Source organism: Lasiosphaeria miniovina, assembly GCF_030549165.1.
Source record: "Lasiosphaeria miniovina strain SMH2392-1A chromosome Unknown B0T26scaffold_3, whole genome shotgun sequence".
NCBI classification, from domain to species: Eukaryota; Fungi; Ascomycota; class Sordariomycetes; order Sordariales; family Lasiosphaeriaceae; genus Lasiosphaeria; species Lasiosphaeria miniovina.
In genome coordinates this window covers 553,761-573,874 of record NW_026848222.1, presented here as the reverse complement: position 1 = coordinate 573,874, position 20,114 = coordinate 553,761, and the positions used below count along the sequence as shown (strand labels likewise).

The following is a 20,114-nucleotide window of genomic DNA, read 5'->3' as shown; positions in this document are numbered from 1 at the left end:
AGCGGTAAAGATAATGGTAATACCGGGCGGCTAATATCTCCGCGGTATCCGTCTTGCGTCCGGCCAAGGTAGCGATTAGCTTGCTGAAACGACAGATGAAAGCCCAAACGTAGTCATAGCCTTCGTCGTCCGTTGGCATGTTCTTTCCGTCTACTACTACATGCTCCCAAACGTGCTTTGGGATCGGCAGCGGATGGAGAAGTCCGGGAGTCTTGTCGTGTCTGACCTTATTCCTTTGGCAGCTCTGGCAGTTTCGGATGTACCGTTTGATGTCGCTATTACGGCCCTGCCACCAATATTCCTTCTTTAATAGGGCGACCGTCTTGTTCTGTCCGGCGTGAGCGAATGCCTTAGGTTCATGGGCTTCTCGAATCAGGGCAGTCCGTAGAAAGACGCTTCCGTCGGCGGTGGTCTCCGGAACAACTAACAATCCTTCTTTACGACCCAAGTTCTGCTTGGCGTTCTCGGCAATGATAGTATCGACCAAATCCGCTCCACGAAGTTCCGTAGAGGTCAGGGCGTTGATTGATCTCGCACCGTCGTTCGGCAGCCCTTCAATCTTTTCGGGTGGGATCAAGGCGAACGTTCTATCTTGGATTTCTCGTGCTTTAACCGTCGGGTTGTCTACGGTTTTGCGAGAGAGAGCGTCGGCGGCCACATTACCCTTGCCTGGGCGGTAACGGAAGGTGATGTCGAAATTGGCCAAATAGTACGACCAGCGAATCTGGCGGGCGGACAGCAGTTTCTTAGTAGACCAATAGATGAGAGCTTGATGATCAGTCTGTACAAAGAACTTGGTTCCCCATAGGGCCGGTTCAAAGTCCTTCAAGGTATTGACCACAGCTAAAAGCTCCTTGTCTTGGATGGGATAGTTTTGCTCTGGGGCGGACATTGTCTTGGACGAGTATCCGATCGGCTTCCATTCTCCGTCTTCTTGCTGCTGCCAGATCACACCGCCCGTGGCGTTGTTGGAAGCATCGGTGTCGACTTTCACTGGGAAACCTGGCTTGTAGAATGCCAAAACTGGGGCCTCGGTAGCAAGCCTCTTGAGTGCGTCGAAGGCGGCTTTTTGCTCGGGTCCCTTCTCGAAGGCAACGTCCTTCTTCAACAGCCTGGTGAGTGGTTCGGCAACTTGGCTGGCGTGGTAACAGAAGATCCGAATGAAGTTGCAGAGGCCTAGGAATGATCGAACAGAGGACTTCGACGTCAAGTCGTCCCAATCCCAATCCAGGATGGCGGCTACTTTGGCAGGGTCCACTCGCACTCCTTTTCCGGTCTCCAGAATCATACCTAGGTAGTCGACTTCGGTCACGTTGAAAGAGGACTTCTTGATATCGCCTTGGAGTCCGGCCTTGTGAAGTCGATAGATGATCTCCTCAACGTGTTCGAAGTGTTCCTCATCATCGCCCTCTGAATAGGCCAGAACGTCATCAGCATAGGCACTAGCAAAGAGGTCCAGTAACTCGTTGAGTTGTGCATTGATAAAGGCTTGGAACCAAGCTGGCCCGACTTTCAGCCCGAAGGGCAGGACTTTCCATTGGAAGGTGCCTTGGCGAGTGGTAAAGGCGGTAAGGTACCTTGAACCGGGGTCCATCAGCAATCGATTGAAGGCACGGATGATGTCGATTTTGGTCAGGTGCTTGGCTCGCCCACAGCGGCTGATGGTACCTTGCACGTCGGGGGCTAACACTTGTCGACCCTTAATGAAGTCGTTGACCCAGCGGTAATCCACGCAGAAACGGTGCTCTTCTGAATGGGGTTTAGGCACGAACAAGGTGGGAGCAGGTTTATCGGTCATGCACCGTTCAATGAACCCGATCTTTAGTAGTTCGTCGGTGGTCTCTTTTTCGAGTCCCAAGAAAGCGAAGGGCGTAGGGTAGCGGGACGGTCTTCCCTCTAGCGGCTTACTGAGCTCAAGAACCACATCAAAGCCAGGGCGGCTGGGAGGCAGTTGCGTTGAGGCTTTCTTCGAGAAGAATCCTTCCAGGTGAGCCAACTCGCGTGGTAGCTTGGCGCGCACTTTGTTAATATGCTCAGAATCCTCTCCTGCTGGGAACGGGATATGCTTTCCGTCGAAGGTCTTGTTCCAAGCCTTGGGGTCGACGGTGAGAGCATTGAGGCTCACGGTGGGCTGATTAGAGACTCCATCCAATGATATGGCAGTTTGGGGCATCTTCTGCCTTTTCCATCTCTCTTGGCGAGGGTCGGTCTCAATTTCGCGGAGGCAAGCAATCATCTCGGGGCTATGCTTCTGTTCCGTTGCGACCGCTGGAGTCGTAGCGGCTACTACTGTCTGTGTATTTGTCCTGCGCCAGGGATTTTGCAGAATCTTTTGCACTTTCAGCTTGCGTTCCTCGACCTTCATCAGTCGATTTCGGCGGACCACCTCTGACTGGGCATGCATGTCAATAGAACTGGTGCTCGGATCGACAAGGATACTGGGCGAGTATTGTGCTAGGGCAGGAGTATCGTCGGGCCAGCGAAGAGTACGCGAGGCGGGGTGCAGCCACACGTTCTGCTTGGTAAACCAATCCTGTCCTATAAAGACATCATTGGCGGTCGGGATGATAATGAACTTCTGACGAGGGAAACGTCTGCCGTCGATCTCGAGAGTGACCCGAACTTGATGGGTGGCACGAGCGGTGGCGGTCCCGTTAAAATCACCAAGTACCAGCGGCTTAGGCAAGAGTTCCATCTTCGCTCCGACCTTGTCAACGAGCTTCTTGGCCATCTTCGGGGTCATAGAAAGGGAAATATCGGCTCCAGTATCACAAAGAGCGTGAGTCTTAAGACCAATGCCATCGACTAACAGGTTGACCTGTTTGGTGAATGTATTTGATTTTGGTGATCTGCCGACTTTAGCTAATTGTGGTATGTGGGCTATCGAGGAGACTTCCGATAGCCGAACTAGTTTTTTGACTCGAGAGAGGATAGGGAAGAAGAGTCAGACGAAGGTCCGTCATCCTTCTCGTCTTGATCCAGGGCCAGTATATTGGCCAAGACAGCCTTGCGGTCGGGGCAATGGCGAGCTTGGTGTCCCTCTTTGTGACAGACGAAACACAAGCCGTCTTTCTTTAGCTCTTCCTTCTTGGCTTCACCCGACTTGGCGTCGAGCTTAGGCTCTTTCTTGCTTGAGGCCTTGTCGCGGCGGTCATTGGAATGACGACGTTCTTTCCTAATGTCCGAGTGAGTAGCCGGGGAGCGCGCGCGGCGGGCGTGCCTGTTCTCGCGCCGTTGCTCGTACGAACGTTGATGAGCTTCGGCCGCATCGGCGACAGCGAGAGAGAAGTCTTCGTACGACATGGAGGGGTTTTTCGAGTCACGCAACAAGCGGGTGTCGAGGTCGGCGGGGATATGCTCGTAGAGGATGGTCTTGCGGTCCTCTTTGGCGATGCCGGCCTTGTCAACCAGGCTGTTAATCTTGGCTATAAACTAACTTGGGGAGTTCTGCTCCTTTTGACAGTGGGTATTTAGTGGGTCAAATGCATGATCCAGGGCGACACGCGGCGACAAAACACAGGCCAGCGGGGACGTCCCTACCAAAAGAAATCGCTCACCGCTTTCTGCAGCTTGGGTCAAGAAATAAAATCGGCAGAATAAAGTTACTGAAACTTCAGACCTCGCTGTATTCTGTATCTTCAATGGGCCATCATATGTTCAACCAGCCACTTCTCTCTTTTTGTTCCAGGCAAGGCCAGTGATGAGGACGCCCTCGCTGCAAAATCGCGTTCCAGCCCGAGCTGTTGGGCAGGGAGAGCGCGAGACTAACGGGAGGCTACGTGTTGGGTCATGTGCAAGTGCCAACAGCGGTAATCGAGTTGGCCCGTGCTTTTGTCTAGGAGGGCCTGCTTTTTCCGCTTTTTTTCCCCCGCCTCAGGCGCCTTGCAGTCCCTTAAGGAACGAGTGACCTGCCGACAAGCGGCCCGCTAAAGGAAGCCTAGAGGAACTTTCTAACTGCAGGTTTTGTATGGGCCTACACGCGATTTTGCGGCTCGCTTGGTGCTCGCCGCAAAATCGCAATGCTAGTTCGGCAGAGAAAGGTCGTGAGATCATGTGCTAGATCATATGCAAAAAGCAAATGCGGCAATCGAGTTGGTCCGTGCTTAACTGGTCAGTACTTTATTTGTGTCAGGTCGAGCCGCCGCTGAAGAACTGTTGGATTTTCGAGGCCCTGACTAAGCCCGGAAATCGCCGGCAGTCTGACATGGAGGCGCATGCAGGGCAACCTTCTGGGCCTAGCCCAGGAAAACCCCTCTTTTTCAGGGTAAAATGGGGTCCCCAGCTGGGAGGTCCCCAGGACTTATCCCAAGACTTTACACACAATTAGACTTTTACATTGAAACGATTTTGGGCCTACTTTGGGGCCAGCTTTCCAACAAGAACCTTACAGAACTCTCAGAGTTCCCCCAAGCACACTGCCTGACCCCGCCTAAATCTCAGCCGAAGCACCATTCAACCCACCTCAATATATTGCCCTCAAAGCTTGCACAGCTGTAAGCTCCATTCTACTCGAACATACCTTTAAGGATCATCTCAGATACAATGGTGGGACTTCTTCAGCTTCCCAACGAGGTGCTGGCTTTCATATTTGACGGGCTAGACGCCCAAGGCTTCTCCGCCCTCCGGTTGACGTCCAAGTATGCAAAATTCGCTACGTTACCAGCTTTCATCCGCCGGTACTTCCAGACCCGCTACATAATGCTCTCGAGGCTCAGCCTCGAAAACCTCGCGGAGATTGCGCGGCATCCAGACTTCAGTCCTGCTGTGAGAACACTAGAACTCTGTACGGATCATTTCGTGCAGTTCCCGGAACTAGACTTTCATATTACACGGCATGAAGGCGACATATTACTGGCTATACAAGAAGGTCGATCCCCTGCCGCATCTTTAGTGGGTAGCATAGATGATGCACACTCATCCGGCGAGGAGGAGGACCAAAGCCCTGGAGAGGAAGGTCGGGGGACCGATGAAGGGATTCTCTCGCCTCAAGACTCGTATAAGGCGCCTTTGGATAAAGTGGCTTATACGTCACTGTGGGAAGAGCAGAAACACATAATGACCGGCCTTGCGCAGGCCTACATTACGCAGGCGCTGATTTCTTTTACCAACATCGAGGCTGTCGTCATTAGCAACATGCACCGGCCCTGGGGTGCAGTAGCGCATAGCCGACAAACAGGTCTACCGCCAACAAACGCCATAAACGATTATGAGGAGGTTCCGTTTGTGGGCCAAGTCCTTCGCATCACCCTTACAGCCATCGTTACGAGTGGTGCCGCTCTTAGTAGCCTTGCCATTACAACTGGCCTCTCTGAGGATGCGATTGTACCAGACATTCTCAGACCCTCGGAGTCGCATTTCCAATACTATAAAAACCTCCCTCTAAGCCTCACGGAGCTCACACTAGCTGTATCCGCCGAGGCAACGAGGGGCGCTGAGAACCGATGGGCGGACGACTTATCAGCATTTATTGGTGTGTTTCAACAACTCACACAACTGGATCTGATCATCAAACCCGTCATTTTCGGCCCACACGTTAACCGGTTAGAACAGCTCGCACCGAAGCTTCAACTACCGAATCTACAATGCCTAGGGCTCCATTTGGTAGATTGTAGCGTACAGGGTATTGCAGCCTTTATCTGGAGGCACAAAGCAACACTCCAAAGCGTTACTTTGGTCCGAGTAGGGGTTTTTGGTGGAATTAGCCACTGGAGGTCTTTGTTCGCTCTAATTCGTGATAATCTCCCAAGCCTTGAGTTCTCCATAGAACAATGCACTGCACGGGGGCTTGCCCTATTGTGCCCAGTGGAACACGAAAATGGAGAGGAACTTGAAGATTGTTTTGATGTCGGGGGCAGTCACGAAGCCTGGACGACGGCAATCCAGGCGATAAAAACAAGATAGATATATTGCAAGGATCGTCTGGCTAGTTAAAGTTTCAGAGTCTATTGCCAGCGGCACTATTGCCCTTGCAAAAGGCGTGACGTTTTACCTACAACATCCGTTGGCCGTCCTCCTCAGCCAGTTTTCTGAGTCCCTCGTAATCCACTTATTGTCCGAGCCTATACCATAGTCTTGGCGATACGGGGTTTTCGGGTCGCTTGACCAGGAGGTAATAAAGTTCGAGGAATTGACATAATCGCTATAGTTCTCCAGTATTTGCGTGCATATCCCTACCGCCGCATCCCAGACCTTGACGGTACACACCTTCAATGCTAAATGCAACATTCTTCATAAAGTCCTTCAAGGACATGAGTTCGTATGCATTGGCGCCAGGATGGTCTTCAACATATCTATGATAAAGTTAGACAATCACGCTGGCCTTTAGTTGGCGGAAATTTGGGGTTCTTACCGGTTCCATAGGTTAATCATAGGTCAGTAGTCTTTCAGTGTTCTGTCAGTTGGCTTCTTGTGAACTATAGAGCCGTCAGTTCCCTCAGTGCAATTTCCCGAGCCCTTCTCCTTTCCCCGGCGAAAAATTCTGTAGGGCTCTTCTTTCTAGGCATTGTGTAAGTACATATAGTATAGGCTGACGTTTAAATGTGAAAGCAGAAAATAGCGGTAAGGTATGCGAGAAAATACGGGAGAAGAAAGGGTTGGCCAGTAGCAAGGAGTAGGGATATAAGGGGTGAGGGACGCGAGAGAGAACAGCCGCACGGTAGGTAGTAGGACTGAACGAGCTGCCTCTTTATTTAGCGTGTTGGAGAAGAACAGCCTTGCGGTAGGTAGTAGGAGCGGAACTGCGTCGTTTATCTAGTTTGGGGAAAGAACAGTCGCGCGGTAGGCAGTAGGACGGAGCGGAATTACCTCCTTATCTAGCTAGTGCCCGAAGGCAACAGGTACAAGATGAGACTACAGAACTTTTAAAACGGGGAGTGAATACTCCGGGCTGTTGGGAACCATTTCTGGGCCTCCGTTTTGAAGGTTGTTGCTATTGGCGAGGTAGACAAATGGGCCCTGCCTTACTTGGCCCTCTTTCAGGCCATTAGGGTAGTGAGGCCCAAAACTCGTCCCCCAGAGAGTCGCGTAAAGTTAACAATTTCGTGGTATGGTGAGCGGAGGCTGAGCCGGGGTGAGCCGAGGCTGAAGCGACCCTGATTTGGGCTAACCGTCCTCGTGCGCCAAGAAAATTCTTTTTAGAGACCGACTACCTCAGGGTTATATGCGCAGTGTCCTTACATGAGCGATGGTGAGCCGAAGGTGAGCTGAGGATGAAGCAAGCCTGACTTAGCCAACTATCTTCAGATGAGGCTTAATTTTTTTAGATACCGACTACCTAGGTAGTCGGGATCTAAAACAGAATTCTCTTGGCGTCCGAGGACGGTTAGACAAGAAACAGCCTCGCTTCAGCCCGGATCACCTTCGGCTCACCCCGGCTCAGCCTACGCTCACCATGTCACGCAATTGTCAACTTTAAGCGACTCTCTCGGGGACGAGTTCTGGGCCTCGCTCTCCTAATGGCCTAAAAGAGGGCCCAGTAAGCAGGACCCATTCTATCTGCCTCGCCTTAGCAATAACCTTTAAAACGGAGCCCCAGAAATGGTCCCGAGAGTATAGCGTATTCACTCTCCGTTTTGAAAAGCTCTAGTTATCGTAATCTTACCTTACACTGAGTAACCTATAGATGAGGAGGCAATTTTGCTCTGTCCTACTACCTACCGCGCGACTGTTCCTTCCCCAAATAGATAAAAGACGCAGTTCCGCTCTTACCACCTACTGCACGACTATTCTTTTCCATCCCACTAAATAAAGAGGCAGCTCGTTCTGTCCCTACCTGCTGCGCGACACTTCTCTCGCATTCCTTATATCCGTTGTGTTCCTACCTTCTTTCAAGCCAAACCTTCTCCCATATTTCTCGTATACCTTACACCCTTTCTGCCCCAACCTATACTATACGTGCTTCCATAATGCCGCGGAAGAAGAGTCCTACGGACTTCTTTCGGCGGGGAAAGGAGAATGATTCCGGAAATTGCACTGAGGGAATCAACGGTGCTATAGTTCACAAGAAGCCAACTGAGAAAACACTAAAAGACTACCGCCGCATGCTGGACCTATGGAACCGGTGAGAACCTTGAGTTGTCGTCAAAGAAAGTGTAGCATTATGATCTAACTTTCCTATAGATATGTTGAAGACCATCCCAATGCCAACGCCTACGATCTCATGTCCTTGAAAGACTTTATGAAAGATGTTGCATTCAGTATCGACGGTGCTGAAGACAACCCTGATCCAGGGCAAGGGACGGTAATGGTATATTGGAAGCAGTTCATGGCTGGTTGGCGTCGCGAAAATGATGCTATTCCGGGAAACATTACAGTCTCGGTTACAAATGTACGTACTGTCTCTTGGACCTGAGCAAATCTAACTAACTTGGCGGTAGTTTATTAAGTATGAGCTGCCCGAAATACTTAAAAGAGATGGTAAAAGGATGGTACAGAATAAGAGGACAAGAAGGTTTGGTACGAAAAGCCACTTTCTTTATTTAGGAAGGCAGCTATGGAATGATTGGGTGGTATACGATAAGCCTGCAACGAGGGTGTACGACTGGGCCGATATGCTTACTATCGTATGCTCTTCTGCGCGCATCGGCGAGTACATCGAGTCTACTTGCCGTGTAGGATCTGGTCGCGGCTAATATAAAGGTAATGGCTATTCAATATTAGATTCAATAGTCGCCTAAGCTAATGGACACTTGCCATAGGATGTGACTTTTGGAGTTTTCCTCAACGAATACGGAAATGCAGAGTTCGCCGTTCAGCTAGTTCGGGATGCGAAGGATATGACAAATGCCTCTGACAAACGGTGAGAAACTAACTTTTATGGTTGTTTATTTAGACGATTACTAAATTAGATTTCTATAGGCCCAAGCATTCGCTATATGAAGGGCTAGGGCCGATGCCTCTCATTTGTAACCCCATGCTTTCTATTTCGGCTACTCTCGTCGTCACCAAAGCGTTCAGAGACTACGAAACGATTGAAGATCTTCTCGCCATACAACCACTAGAAGGAGAGATGCTCCATTTACAGTGGAGGGAGAGCATCCGTGATCTACCCTTCTTCAAGAGCATGTCTGCAAGAGCTGCGCCAGGGAAGATAGAAACGGCGAATGCATTTAGCAGGCGCATTAGACAACTAGGCTTCCGCGCTGGATATCCTCGTCCGCCTACAATTCACGACTTCAGGGCGGAGGATCTATACTGGATAGGTTTGTACATAGACTTTCCCTTCCTCAGTCTGACTTGCTAACCTGTTCTCACAGATCAGCTGTATACCGTTGCCTGTCACGACCAGGGCAAGGCATTGAGGTGAACTCAGTCCATTGGGTGCTATCGACGAAGATTCTAAACTGAGGAGGGAAAGAAGGAAAAGTCCGACAACGCGTCGCGTGCTCGCGAATAAGTTTTCATCTATCAGTGGGGTAGGTGGGGCCTCGAGGGGGCTTCTGATAGGCCCGGGGGTTCTGGGCGGCTCTGGCTGCTTGAGGGCCAGTTTGGTGGACGGGTCCTCACATTGCCCAGCGAATGAAGCATGCCGGCCAAAAAGATCCCAATACTTACAACAACCATTATCAACCCAATAATAGTGGCACAGATGGATAAGGGAGCTATTTTGGCCGAGGTGCGGAGCGTTGTTAACGATCTTTTCCGCGGCTTGACGCTTCCACGCAATCCACAGCTATGGCAGTCTCTCCCTACGGAAAAACAAGAACAGTTTCAAAGTAGCCCCGAGTTTGTCGAAATAGAGAAGGAGCTCGCAGCTTTACGAGGACGGCGTGATGCCGACCCATCTTCCCGTCGCCGTTGCAGCAGGGAGCTTTACGCCAAAAGACGAGAGTTAACCCACAAAGAAGTCCGAAAGTGGCAGAAAGCTCAGTCCCACCAGCCTAGTGGAAAGGACAGTTCCTCGCCCTGCTACCGCCGGAGCATTTTTAACCGAGTCCGATTCATGATGCCCGAACGCAACCGCCTCGCATCTTCTCTCTTCAAGCCCGACACGCTACGGAGCACAACTAGCCTCAGCGCTCTCCGAGGTATGGTTACGCTTTGCGAGAAAGAAGCGGAAGTAGAGTTCCGGCCTGGTTTAGAACCAGAGAAATGTGGCTGCTCCAACTTAGGACGCCTACGGAAATTAGCCAAGCTTACCAACAGCTGCACGGATACACTAACAACCTAAGACTGGAGACACGTATACAGCTGCTACAAGAGAAGCCACGACGACTTTGTGGAACTTTGCTTCCTTTGCAGCAAATGGATTTTCGGGGAAACACAATGGAGCAATCATTGCCAAACGCATCTAAATTGTCCAGAAACACTGCCCGTTCAATGCGATCCTCTGGTCTATGGCGGCGCTCTTGTCACCGCAGGCTACTGCGTGTTTTGCATGGCGGATCCGTCACTACCATCAGAGAAGCGACTGCATCAATATCTGGAGAGAGGTCCATGGAAGGATCACGTTTACCGCCGCTACGAGAAATATGTCCAGATCATTGCTGATAATGGTACGCCCATGAAATGCCCGCACTTTGGATGCGTTTCTATGTTCGACTCAGCCAAGTATCTAAAATTTCATCTTCTCGATGCTCATTTTCCTGACTTTACCAAGGAATCGAGCGTGTTGAAGATGCCAGAGGATGAGTACGAGGCAGAAACCGCAAGAGCCAAGAGACCGAAGCGAAGCGACAAAGAGAAGCCTATTATGGATGGCAACGTCGAATTGAAACACTATTTCATTGACGAGACGGCAAAAATAAGAGACCAAAACCAGCCAGCCATGTCCGCAGGGCATTACAGTCGTTCCGCAGACTATAGAAGCAGCAAAGGCAGCGAAATACCGCCACAAACCACACATCTCGGTGGGACCGATTTGGAGCTGCTCGTCAATGAGGCAAACCACTCTAAGGCAGATTCTCCCGCTTCCGTACAAGTCACAGCTTTCCCAACTCTCCTTACCGGAGCCACCCAGCCGTCACTCTCCGGGAACGGGACCATGCCCTCCAATATCACGGCCTCAAGTTCGGGAGTTTCAGTTTCACCGCGGATATCTCTTGCTTTTTGACAGAGTCTACCAGCAATCAACAAATCAAGCCAGCATAAACTCTACAGCACCGAGGATAGTAGCGCATGGGAGAGCGGCAAAAATTACCCTAGTACAGTTACTTCGCTCTCGCCACTAGGCGACGATTTGGATTCAGCGCCTCAGACTGAAGACGACCATGATTCTCCATTAACAACACCATCGGATACCACCCTCAGTATTCGAAGCGATGCACAACCTTGGGACTTAAATGCTGAAGCTCAAACCAACTTCTCACTCTCCGAGAGTCTAGGTGAAGGGCACTTAACTTCTTTATCTCCACCTGGCGACATAATGGGATATATTGATCCAAGACTCCAAACTACACCGACCTCTATCCGTAGTCCCTCGGCGAACACCGGATTTCAGGCAAAAATATCGAGCGCCAGGCGCGTAGAAAGTACGGCAAGAGAGTCAATTTGTGCCGGCCAAAAGAGCGAGGGTGGCGAAAGAGCTAGCTCCCCAGCTGCAATTGATGAAGATGAAGGTACATGGAAAGTCGAGCAGCTGCTTGCTAGATGGAAGCAAGGAAGAAAATTCATTTACCTCGTAAAGTGGGAAGGTTTTCTGGATGAAGAAAATACAGAAGGGGAAAATCCCCGTACTAAATGTGTGGGCGAAAACCCATGCGGGGGTAACTGGCCCATGTGACTAAGCTGGGTAGGGCTAAGCTCCGCAACAATTTCAACGACTAGATTAGAACTAAAATGTCTTCAACACGACAAAGCAATACTGATCGACGGCTTGGGAGGGAAGAATGCCGCAAAAAGCTTTCAGAACACATTCGTATGACCACGTCTTTCCGTCTTAAGAAACCCGCTAATTCGTTTAGATTCTCGGCTAGGAATTAAGATAATTCCTGCTAACGTCCGCCTCAATCCTCGTACGAATGACCCTTATATGTGGAGAGTCCTACCCGGTAAAGAAGAGTTCTTTGCGAAGGTATTCTTTAAGAAATTAAGCGATCACTCCATTAGTACATACCGGCTCCTCTGTAAAGAATTTGGAAAGACTTTCGAAGCCGTAGAGCCCAGCCCACAATGTGTAACACAGAAGCACATCTCAGTATGTCTTATACATCAAATCCATATCCGAGTCATAACTAAATTCTCTTAGTCAGTTGCACCAGAGCCCAGCTTCCGTACCATGATCGATAACCTCAAAAAGAGAATGAGAGACTTTATCAAGAAGTTTACAAATTAAGAAACAGAGCAGAAATAGACACAGTAATGAGGCAGCGTATTGAAGAGGAAAACAGTTGACTATACCACAATCAGCAACAGCTCGAAGCCCAGGCTTAAAATTACGCAGACGGTTTGGAACAACTTAAAAGCTGTGAGGACCCGTCCACCAAACTGGCCCTGAAGCAGCCAGAGCCGCCCAGAACCCACGGGCCTATCAGAAGCCTCCTCGAGGCCCCACCTACCCCACTGATAGATGCAAACTTATTCGCGAGCACGCGACGCGTTGTCGGACTTTTCCTTCTTTCCCTCCTCAGTTTAGAATCTTCGTCGATAGCACCCAATGGACTGAGTTCACCTCAATGCCTTGCCCTGGTCGTGACACAATTCTAAACTCTCCACTTTATTGCTGGCGAAGCAATTAAAAGATATCTTTTAAAATCCTCCGCATTCATTTGCACTCACGTCGTCGGCTGCGCACGACGGAAAACTAGGCCGCAGAACCACCAGACCCGAGATCGTCAATGCCGAAGAAAATCGAATACGGCCCAGCGACGCGAAAATCTCAACGACAGGCAACAGCAACCGAGCAAGGAAGCCCTGCTGAAGACCGACCAGCGTCCTCGAACGAATCCGACGACGAAGTCAGCGTCGCGCCTGGTAGCCCAGAGCCAGACAAGCCCGCTACACCCCAAGAAGCCTCCACTGACCCAGAGCTAAACGAGCCTGTCACGAGCACCAAGCGCCCAGAGCAAGACAAGCCTGCGCGCCCACAAGAAGAAGTCTCTGCAAATCAGAAGTCAATCGAACCCCTGCAGAGCATCGAACGCGACGAGTCCGAATACTACGACCCCGCACCCGAAGACCTCGTTGTAAAAGACAATATGCTTCAAAGTAACGACCAACAGGACATGCAAGCCCAGCTCGCCGCTGCCTTGTCACGCATTACTCAACTGGAGAGCAACGCCCGTTTGACCCCTCCAGCGCGTGACGAGCGCGGGATCACGCCCGACAACAGCGCCTTCGGAGGAAGCAACTTCAAACCAACTGGCTTCGCCGCTCTCGAAGCTTTCAAGCCGTACGGAACCAGCCAGAAAGCCCTCAACCCCGCCTACGACAAGAGAGCCCGCCAGACAGGGATTGACCCAGGCAACTTCGATGGAGACGAAGAAGAGTTCGACAAGTGGATTATTAAGTTGGCCGACAAGATGGAGCAAGACGACGAAACCTTCAAGAATGAGCGTAGTAGAATGGCTGTCCTCAACTCCTTGACCAAGGGCGCAGCTAACGACGTTATCGCTGGACGTTACCAATCGACAGAAAACCCCTTTCGCAACATTGCTGAAATGGTCGCCGTTCTGACCTCCGTCTATCACGATGATAACCAGGGATCCAAGGCACGCGAGGAACTCCGCAAGATACGCTACAAACCAGGCGGCGCTGGAACTTCAGTGCACTAGGGTTAGGGTGTGCGTGTGTACACTGAGAATCCTTGAGCACTATATACTCTACTTTAACATCCGCTCTACCGCGACAAATTCTTCACAGGAGGCTTTTAAAAGGCACCTTAATATTGTGCTTTCGTGACTGCCTTGTGCGGATCTGATTGGACCAGACTTCTTTATCTCTTGCTAATTATCAATAACGGGACCTGGCGGAGTATCGGGGCCTCAAGCTTTAGTCCACAGGTGAAAAAGTTCACCATCGGCTCCCTGCGCGTCCAACTCCATCTTGTCAACGTCCAGCGGGACAATGGTAACACGACGGTTCGAAAGTCATCTCAATATCTTTATGTTATGGTCGTCGTGAAGCAAGCACTGCTCGCAGGTCCTACCCTGCACCACCCGACAAGACCTACCCTGGACCGCCAACTACGAGGCCGCTTCCGCTACGCTTAGTTGCAGTACCTGAGCCCACTGCGGCAACCCTGTGCAGCTGCCAGGAGCACGCAATTTAACAAATATATATGTCGTAATACGTCGAGATTCCGATATTAATTGTGGTAGTAGGAGATATAAACCTATGGAAATTGATAGGAAAGATAGCTACTAAAAGCAAGAAAATATATACTTCTACGGTGGCTACTAGTATTGACTCAGGGTGCGGGCCCAGTCTGGCCCAGGGTGGCTCTCTTTAGTGCGTTGCGTTGGCTTTGCATTTTTTTCACGCCGTATATACATATGGTAAATAGGTGACCCGGACTTCGTTCGATCAGGAGAGGCAAGCAAATTTTAATACTCATCTTCCACAAGCGAATAATATGAATGAATATTTAGTTAACACCGACTGTTAACGTCTTTCCTAAGGAACCATAATACACCACTAATGCCAGTCGTCACTTTGTTCCAGCCTCCGTTTGATCGAGAGGCCACCGACCTGCATGCAGTCGGCCCGGCCATATAAAGGCTTTCCTACGTGTTTTTCTTTCTGGGTGGAATGTGTGTTTGCTCTTGTTAGTATATAGCTAGGAATCTCGGCGCCTATTAAAGTTCTCTTAGTTAACTCCTGGCCGGCCGGCTGGCTGAAGTTATGTACGTCCCCCACTTCAAGGCATGTTGTTGGAATGACAAGGTCATTCGTTCCATAGTCACTGCAGTAACCGATGCGAATGGGGTGGTTGTGGTGGTTGTATTCTAGTCTGCTCTATGTAGAAGGATCACGAACTACGGTAACAGAGTGCGCATTGGATTTGGCGATGCCCAGAGGCTACGTGATGGTTGCGCCTCGGACACGTACCGCATAGCGGCCCGTGTGCTGGTCAGCCACTGAGGCTGTGCATCTATCCCGTTGACTGGTAGTTCCCACACATGTATCTAAGGCGTAAAGCCGATGTCAGGATTCGACGCTATTATATTTAGCTCAACTATGAAAAAATGATAAAATTTTCATTATATAACGTGTTTGATAAGCGAGTGGCAGTGACAAGCGAGTGGCAGCTCCACCTCACCAATTTCACCTCTTGCGCAACATCACGATTTAATTTCACAACACAATATGCCTATCGTACGAAATGAAGCGCAAATCATCCTTGCCCTCCAAGCTATGGAGCGCGATGAGGAACTCAATCTCTGGACGGCTGCAAAGGCTTATTCGGTACCCTACAACACACTCAAGCGGCGATATAAGGGAATCTCCTCTCGAGCAGATACCGTCGCCAACTCTCGGAAACTAGACCCTCTTGAAGAGGAGGTTATCGTACGAAGGGTTCTCAACCTATACGAGCAAGGATTTTCGCCTGGATACGATATGGTGGAAGATATGGCCAACTTGCTACGCGCGTCGCGTGACGCGTCACGCGTCGGAAAGCGTTGGGCTTTAAACTTTGTACGACGACAGCCAGAGCTCCGGACGCGTTGGACGCGTCCGTACGACTACCAGAGAGCCAAATGCGAAGATCCGAAGATAATTAGCGCGTGGTTTGACCTTGTTCGCAATACAATCGCGAAATATGGGATCCTCGAGTCGGATATCTGGAACTTTGACGAGACTGGGTTCATGATGGGCCAGATCTCACCAACCCTTGTTGTTACCTCGTCCGAAGGCCGTGCGAGGGTGAAGAAGATCCAGCCTGGTAATCGGGAATGGGCTACGGTGATTCAGGCCGTACGGTCGGGTGGTGATACTATCCCTCCGTACGTGGTGGTTGCGGGTAAAGTCCACCTCGAAAGTTGGTATCGCAACAGCCCTTTCCCACCCGAGTGGACAATTGATCTCTCAGAAACTGGATGGACGAATAACCAGATTGGTCTTGACTGGATCAAACACTTTGACCAACATTCTCGCCATCGTACGATAGGTGGAAAGCGACTCCTAATTCTGGATGGGCATGAGAGCCACCACTCGGCCGAATTTGAGGATTACTGCAAAGAAAATAACATTATTACACTTTGCATGCCTCCGCACTCATCTCATCTACTTCAGCCCCTTGATATTGGGTGTTTTCGTATATTAAAGTGGTTCTACGGCAAGGAAATTGAGAAGTTAATGCGCAACCATATTCACCATATCACCAAGCCCGACTTCTTCCTCGCCTTCTTCAACGCATTCCAAGCAACATTTGAACCTGAAAACGTAAAAGGAGGTTTTCGAGGGGCAGGCCTTGTTCCGTTCGACCCAGAAAAGGTGATTTCCCAGCTGGATATCAAGCTTCGTACGCCGACACCGACTAGCCCCCCCGAGGTCTCGTACGACAGCTGGGTCTCTCAAACGCCACGAAATGCTACCGAGGCCTCTCTACAATCAACACACATCAAGGATCGTATTACCAGACATCAAGGTAGCTCACCAACTCCAATTCTTGAGGCACTTGATCAGATTGTAAAGGGTACGACAAAGGTTATGCACGAGATGGTGTTGATGAAAGCGCGGGTACGAGAGCTTGAGGAAGCAAATACAGCTTTAAGCAAACGCCGGAGAGCTAAAAAAAGTCGTATCCGGGTAGGAGGACCATTAACTATGCAGGATGCGAGCGATATTTTGGCCGAAAGGGATGCGCACGCATTGGTAGAGGAGGAAAAGCGATCGAGGGGTGGTCGTGCGAGGAGCAACGCAACAGGTTTAAGGCACTGCAGCAATTGCGGCAAAATAGGACACAACTCGTACGTGCCAGGAAGATACGAAAATGGATGAGGAATCAGATTCTGAGTAGTTTTAGTTAATTATTTCCTTTGTAGTATTAGTATCTCGTTCGGTAGTTGTAATGAGGTAGTGAGAACTGCCACTCGCTTGTCACTGCCACTCGCTTATCAAACACGTTATACTGAGAAACACTTTGCTCTTATTAGCTGTATAGAATGCTCTTCTTATAGTGGCTTGAGAATAGTGTCGCCAACATGTCGCTTGAGTTGCTACGAGGGCGACGCTCACCACCTCTACAAGTCTCTTTTAGTGATTGGGCAAGTTAATTAAAGCTTTATGCCTCATCCCTCCAAATACGACGGCAAAGAAAACTAGGCAGAGTTGCAGTGATATTGAGGAGAAATTAATACGAAAGTATAATAACTCTCTATTCTAGAACCGTTTTCTCTACTATGCCCTGTCCTCAGAATGTCTTAATGCGCCCGCGCCACCACAAATATAAATAAAGAAACGATCGCCAATACATGACTATGTAAGGGAAAAAAAATAGTAGTCTAAACCCGCAGCCAGGGAAAAAAAATTCAACTTGAATCCGTCGCAGTTCATCCCGCCTTAACAGCTCTCGTCTGGACACCATTCTCTGCCCAAGCAACCTTCCCCCCGGCCATCGGCACGCCCTCAATAAACTCCAGCACCGGTGTCCTAGCAATCGCCGGCGCGGCCCGACCCATAAACATCTTCTGCACCCTGTGGTTCGCCAAGATGTGCAGGTCGACAAACTTGAACACAGCGTTCTTCCACGTCGCCGTCGCCGTCGCCTGTCCCGCGCCTTGGCACCCCTTGACCACCTCTGCGTACCTCCCTTCCTGGTATGCGGCGAGTGCCTCGGCAACCAACGCCTTGCTGGGTGCGCCCAGCCCTGCCTCAGTGCACCTACGAAGCTGGTTGACCAGAACCGCAACATCCACCATGCCGTTGTTACAGCCTGCGCCCGTACTGGGTGTGAATTTGTGCGCCGCATCGCCCACCAGGACGACACGCGAATCCCAGCTCCAATGAGCCGCCACGCCCTCCTCCAGGCTGACCATTCCCGCCTGGACGCGCGCAGCGTACGCATCCCCAATCGTCAAGCCCGCCGAGATAGGCAGGTTCCCCCTCCGCGCGATAAAGGCCTCCTCCTCAGCCGCGCCGAACCGCAGCCGCGCTGTCGTCGGCGAGGCTAGCCGCTCGTAAACTCCGATGACGGACGTCTCCTCACCAGCGAATAGTTGCACCGCTGCGCCGACCCCGTGTGTTTCCCGTGCGTCGCCTGGCGTGAGGTTAGCTGGTGTGGGAAACCGGACCCATATCGCTTGGTAGGTTGTTAGGAAGGGCTGCTCAGGGTTGACCTCGTCGGGTGGGGAGCCGGATTGAAGGGCAAGGGCGCGCATCTGGCGGCGGACGAGGCTGTGGGCGCCATCGGCACCGATGATGATGGATCCTGTGTGAGTAGTGCCGTCGGTGCAATTGACAGTCGTAAAGTTGGGGGTCGTGGTGATGGTGGCGACGCGCTTGTCGGGGAGCAGGCAAGATTGCACCTCTGATGGGAGGGTGGTGTAGAGGACTTGAGTGAGGTCGAGGCGCGAGATGACGCGGGGGGCGATGCCATGACTGGATTCATGTTAGTTTTGCCTATTTCCGAGCAAAAGCAAGGGGAGAGCTCGCTTTTCTTTGTAATGGACGAAGAAATTCGCATCGCCGATGTCACAGCCGACGTGGTCGGTTCTCTGGATCCGGCCAAGGGGCGAGCTGACGGTGTTGAGGGCTTCAAGCAGGCCGAGCTGGCCGAGCAGACGGAGGCCCATGGGCAGAAGGACGAGATTGGAGCCGGCGTCGATGACAATGCTGGGACGGCTCTCGAGGAGGACAAAGTCAATTCCGGCGCGCCAGAGCGCGTGGGCCGCCGTCAAACCGACGGGGCCACCTCCGACGACGATGACCTTAAAATGGGTGGAGGTCATGTTGATTGGCTGATTTTGAAACGTGCTTAATTCCGATCAGTAGCAGGCGTTACAGAATGAGCTGAGGGCTTGTTGCGATAGGTAATTGGGATGTCTTTGCTTGTGTTTGTGCTTGCATTAGAAATAGTGTCCCTTCCGTGGCAGCGTGGAAAATACTTATAGTATTTTGATGCCATGGTTGCCCGTGGAAATGTTCCATGATGATGGTGTGAAATTCCTCCGCGTTGGTCTCGCGCACTCGCATTCGCATTGAGAGACTGAGAAGTGGCAATGGGATTGGTCAAAAAAGTCCAGGAATGGGATTGGCGCGGGTCGGCCCTCAGTTGCGCCGGGTTAAACCTATGACTTGCTCTCGCTAAACCGCTCGCTTTCGCTAACAGTGCATTCGGTATCTCCGGCGGTAGCAGGAAGTCCCGAAGACTCTCTCCTAACCTGCAGGCATACCTTTAGATGCCGACTCGGAATTAGTCAAACCTTTGCACCCGAAAATCCAATTTTTCGATAACTTTCAACCAATTGAAGCGATCTGACTTGCAAATAATTCGCTTTTCATGGCTCGAGAACTATGACTTCAGAAGCTAAGTTTGACCGATGCCGAGTCGGCATCTAAGGGATGGAACTTAGGGCGCTCTTGCACCAGAAATGGTCGTGCGGGGGGCACTGCCCCACCAAGGCCTCCTTAAAAGGTTATTTTGGCCAAGCCGAACCCAACACCAATCAACATATCAATCAGAGGTTCAGGGTTACGCCCTTACGTAATATGAGCTTAACAATGGGCTCCCACTACCCGTGCTCCGCCCACCACGTGACTGGCACTTTCGGAAGCTCAAGCACCAGCCCATGGCTGGTGCTTTGCAGCAATTTAGCAAATGCACCAAAATAGCAAAAATGAGGCTATATTCAGATTAAAACCGACGTAGTGGCCGCGCAAGCCTTCCTAGCTCGCTGACTTCAGCTGGTTTCAGCTTGCTAGTCAATCGTCAAAGCCGCGCCTTTTTTGCAGCTTCGTTGAACGTGTTTTTCGCTTTAGTTCTGGCCTTCAATTCCGCGGCCTCAATGACCTTCCTTGCCTTCGCCAACACGTCTTCCTCCTTTGCCGTACCATGCGATGACCTTGGTCTACTATTAATAGCCCCCCTGACTGCAAGGAGCTATTCTTGAGTGCCCTACGCTGTTTTGCGACCCTCTCAGCATAACGTGTTTTCCCTAGGTCCCTCTTTATTTGAACAAGCTCAGTAGCCAAAGTGAGGCTCCCACGGATAAACCTTTCTATATTGGGTGCAAATT

General features: G+C 50.8%; 5 protein-coding genes across 5 annotated transcripts; 4 read left to right on the top strand and 1 right to left on the bottom strand.

Annotated features, from left to right (window-relative positions):
* The first annotated feature begins 4,266 nt into the window (after positions 1-4,266).
* On the top strand, positions 4,267-6,139 carry B0T26DRAFT_700191 (uncharacterized protein). The gene has a single exon (XM_060441524.1). The coding sequence runs from the start codon at positions 4,543-4,545 to the stop codon at positions 5,899-5,901; it is 1,359 nt and encodes a 452-aa protein (XP_060297673.1). The 5' UTR covers positions 4,267-4,542; the 3' UTR covers positions 5,902-6,139.
* A 1,995-nt stretch (positions 6,140-8,134) lies between these two features.
* Positions 8,135-9,280, top strand: B0T26DRAFT_824788 (uncharacterized protein). The gene is made up of 4 exons (XM_060447426.1): positions 8,135-8,276; positions 8,413-8,619; positions 8,713-8,797; positions 8,857-9,280. Exons 1-4 carry the CDS (start codon positions 8,159-8,161, stop codon positions 9,239-9,241), a joined length of 795 nt encoding a protein of 264 aa, XP_060297672.1. The 5' UTR covers positions 8,135-8,158; the 3' UTR covers positions 9,242-9,280.
* A 252-nt stretch (positions 9,281-9,532) lies between these two features.
* On the top strand, positions 9,533-10,450 carry B0T26DRAFT_849947 (uncharacterized protein; the record flags this gene model as incomplete). The annotated part of the gene is made up of 2 exons (XM_060447629.1): positions 9,533-10,091; positions 10,170-10,450. Coding segments are annotated over exons 1-2 (786 nt in total), but the record flags the coding sequence as incomplete, so codon positions are not given.
* Positions 10,451-11,775: 1,325 nt separating this feature from the next.
* Positions 11,776-12,287, top strand: B0T26DRAFT_824787 (uncharacterized protein; the record flags this gene model as incomplete). Its single annotated transcript, XM_060447425.1, has 3 exons — positions 11,776-11,854; positions 11,901-12,133; positions 12,185-12,287. The coding sequence occupies 3 exons, from the start codon at positions 11,776-11,778 to the stop codon at positions 12,269-12,271; spliced, it is 399 nt and encodes a 132-aa protein (XP_060297670.1). The 3' UTR covers positions 12,272-12,287.
* A 4,924-nt stretch (positions 12,288-17,211) lies between these two features.
* On the bottom strand, positions 17,212-19,109 carry B0T26DRAFT_810799 (uncharacterized protein). The gene is made up of 2 exons (XM_060447275.1): positions 18,532-19,109; positions 17,212-18,477 (listed from the first exon to the last, which is right to left on the bottom strand). The coding sequence occupies exons 1-2, from the start codon at positions 18,825-18,827 to the stop codon at positions 17,430-17,432; spliced, it is 1,344 nt and encodes a 447-aa protein (XP_060297669.1). The 5' UTR covers positions 18,828-19,109; the 3' UTR covers positions 17,212-17,429.
* Positions 19,110-20,114: the final 1,005 nt, after the last annotated feature.

Excerpts from the sequence above, each read along its gene's own strand:
- B0T26DRAFT_824788 (XM_060447426.1), top strand. The coding sequence starts at position 8,159 with ATGTCCTTGAAAGACTTTATGAAAGATGTTGCATTCAGTATCGACGGT. Across the intron at positions 8,277-8,412 it reads GCAGTTCATGGCTGGTTGGC|ATGGTAAAAGGATGGTACAG; the intron begins GTCGCGAAAATG and ends TACTTAAAAGAG. Across the intron at positions 8,620-8,712 it reads TACTTGCCGTGTAGGATCTG|TTTTCCTCAACGAATACGGA; the intron begins GTCGCGGCTAAT and ends TGACTTTTGGAG.
- B0T26DRAFT_700191 (XM_060441524.1), top strand. The coding sequence starts at position 4,543 with ATGGTGGGACTTCTTCAGCTTCCCAACGAGGTGCTGGCTTTCATATTT.
- B0T26DRAFT_810799 (XM_060447275.1), bottom strand. The coding sequence starts at position 18,827 with ATGACCTCCACCCATTTTAAGGTCATCGTCGTCGGAGGTGGCCCCGTC. Across the intron at positions 18,478-18,531 it reads TTCGTCCATTACAAAGAAAA|TCATGGCATCGCCCCCCGCG; the intron begins GCGAGCTCTCCC and ends ACATGAATCCAG.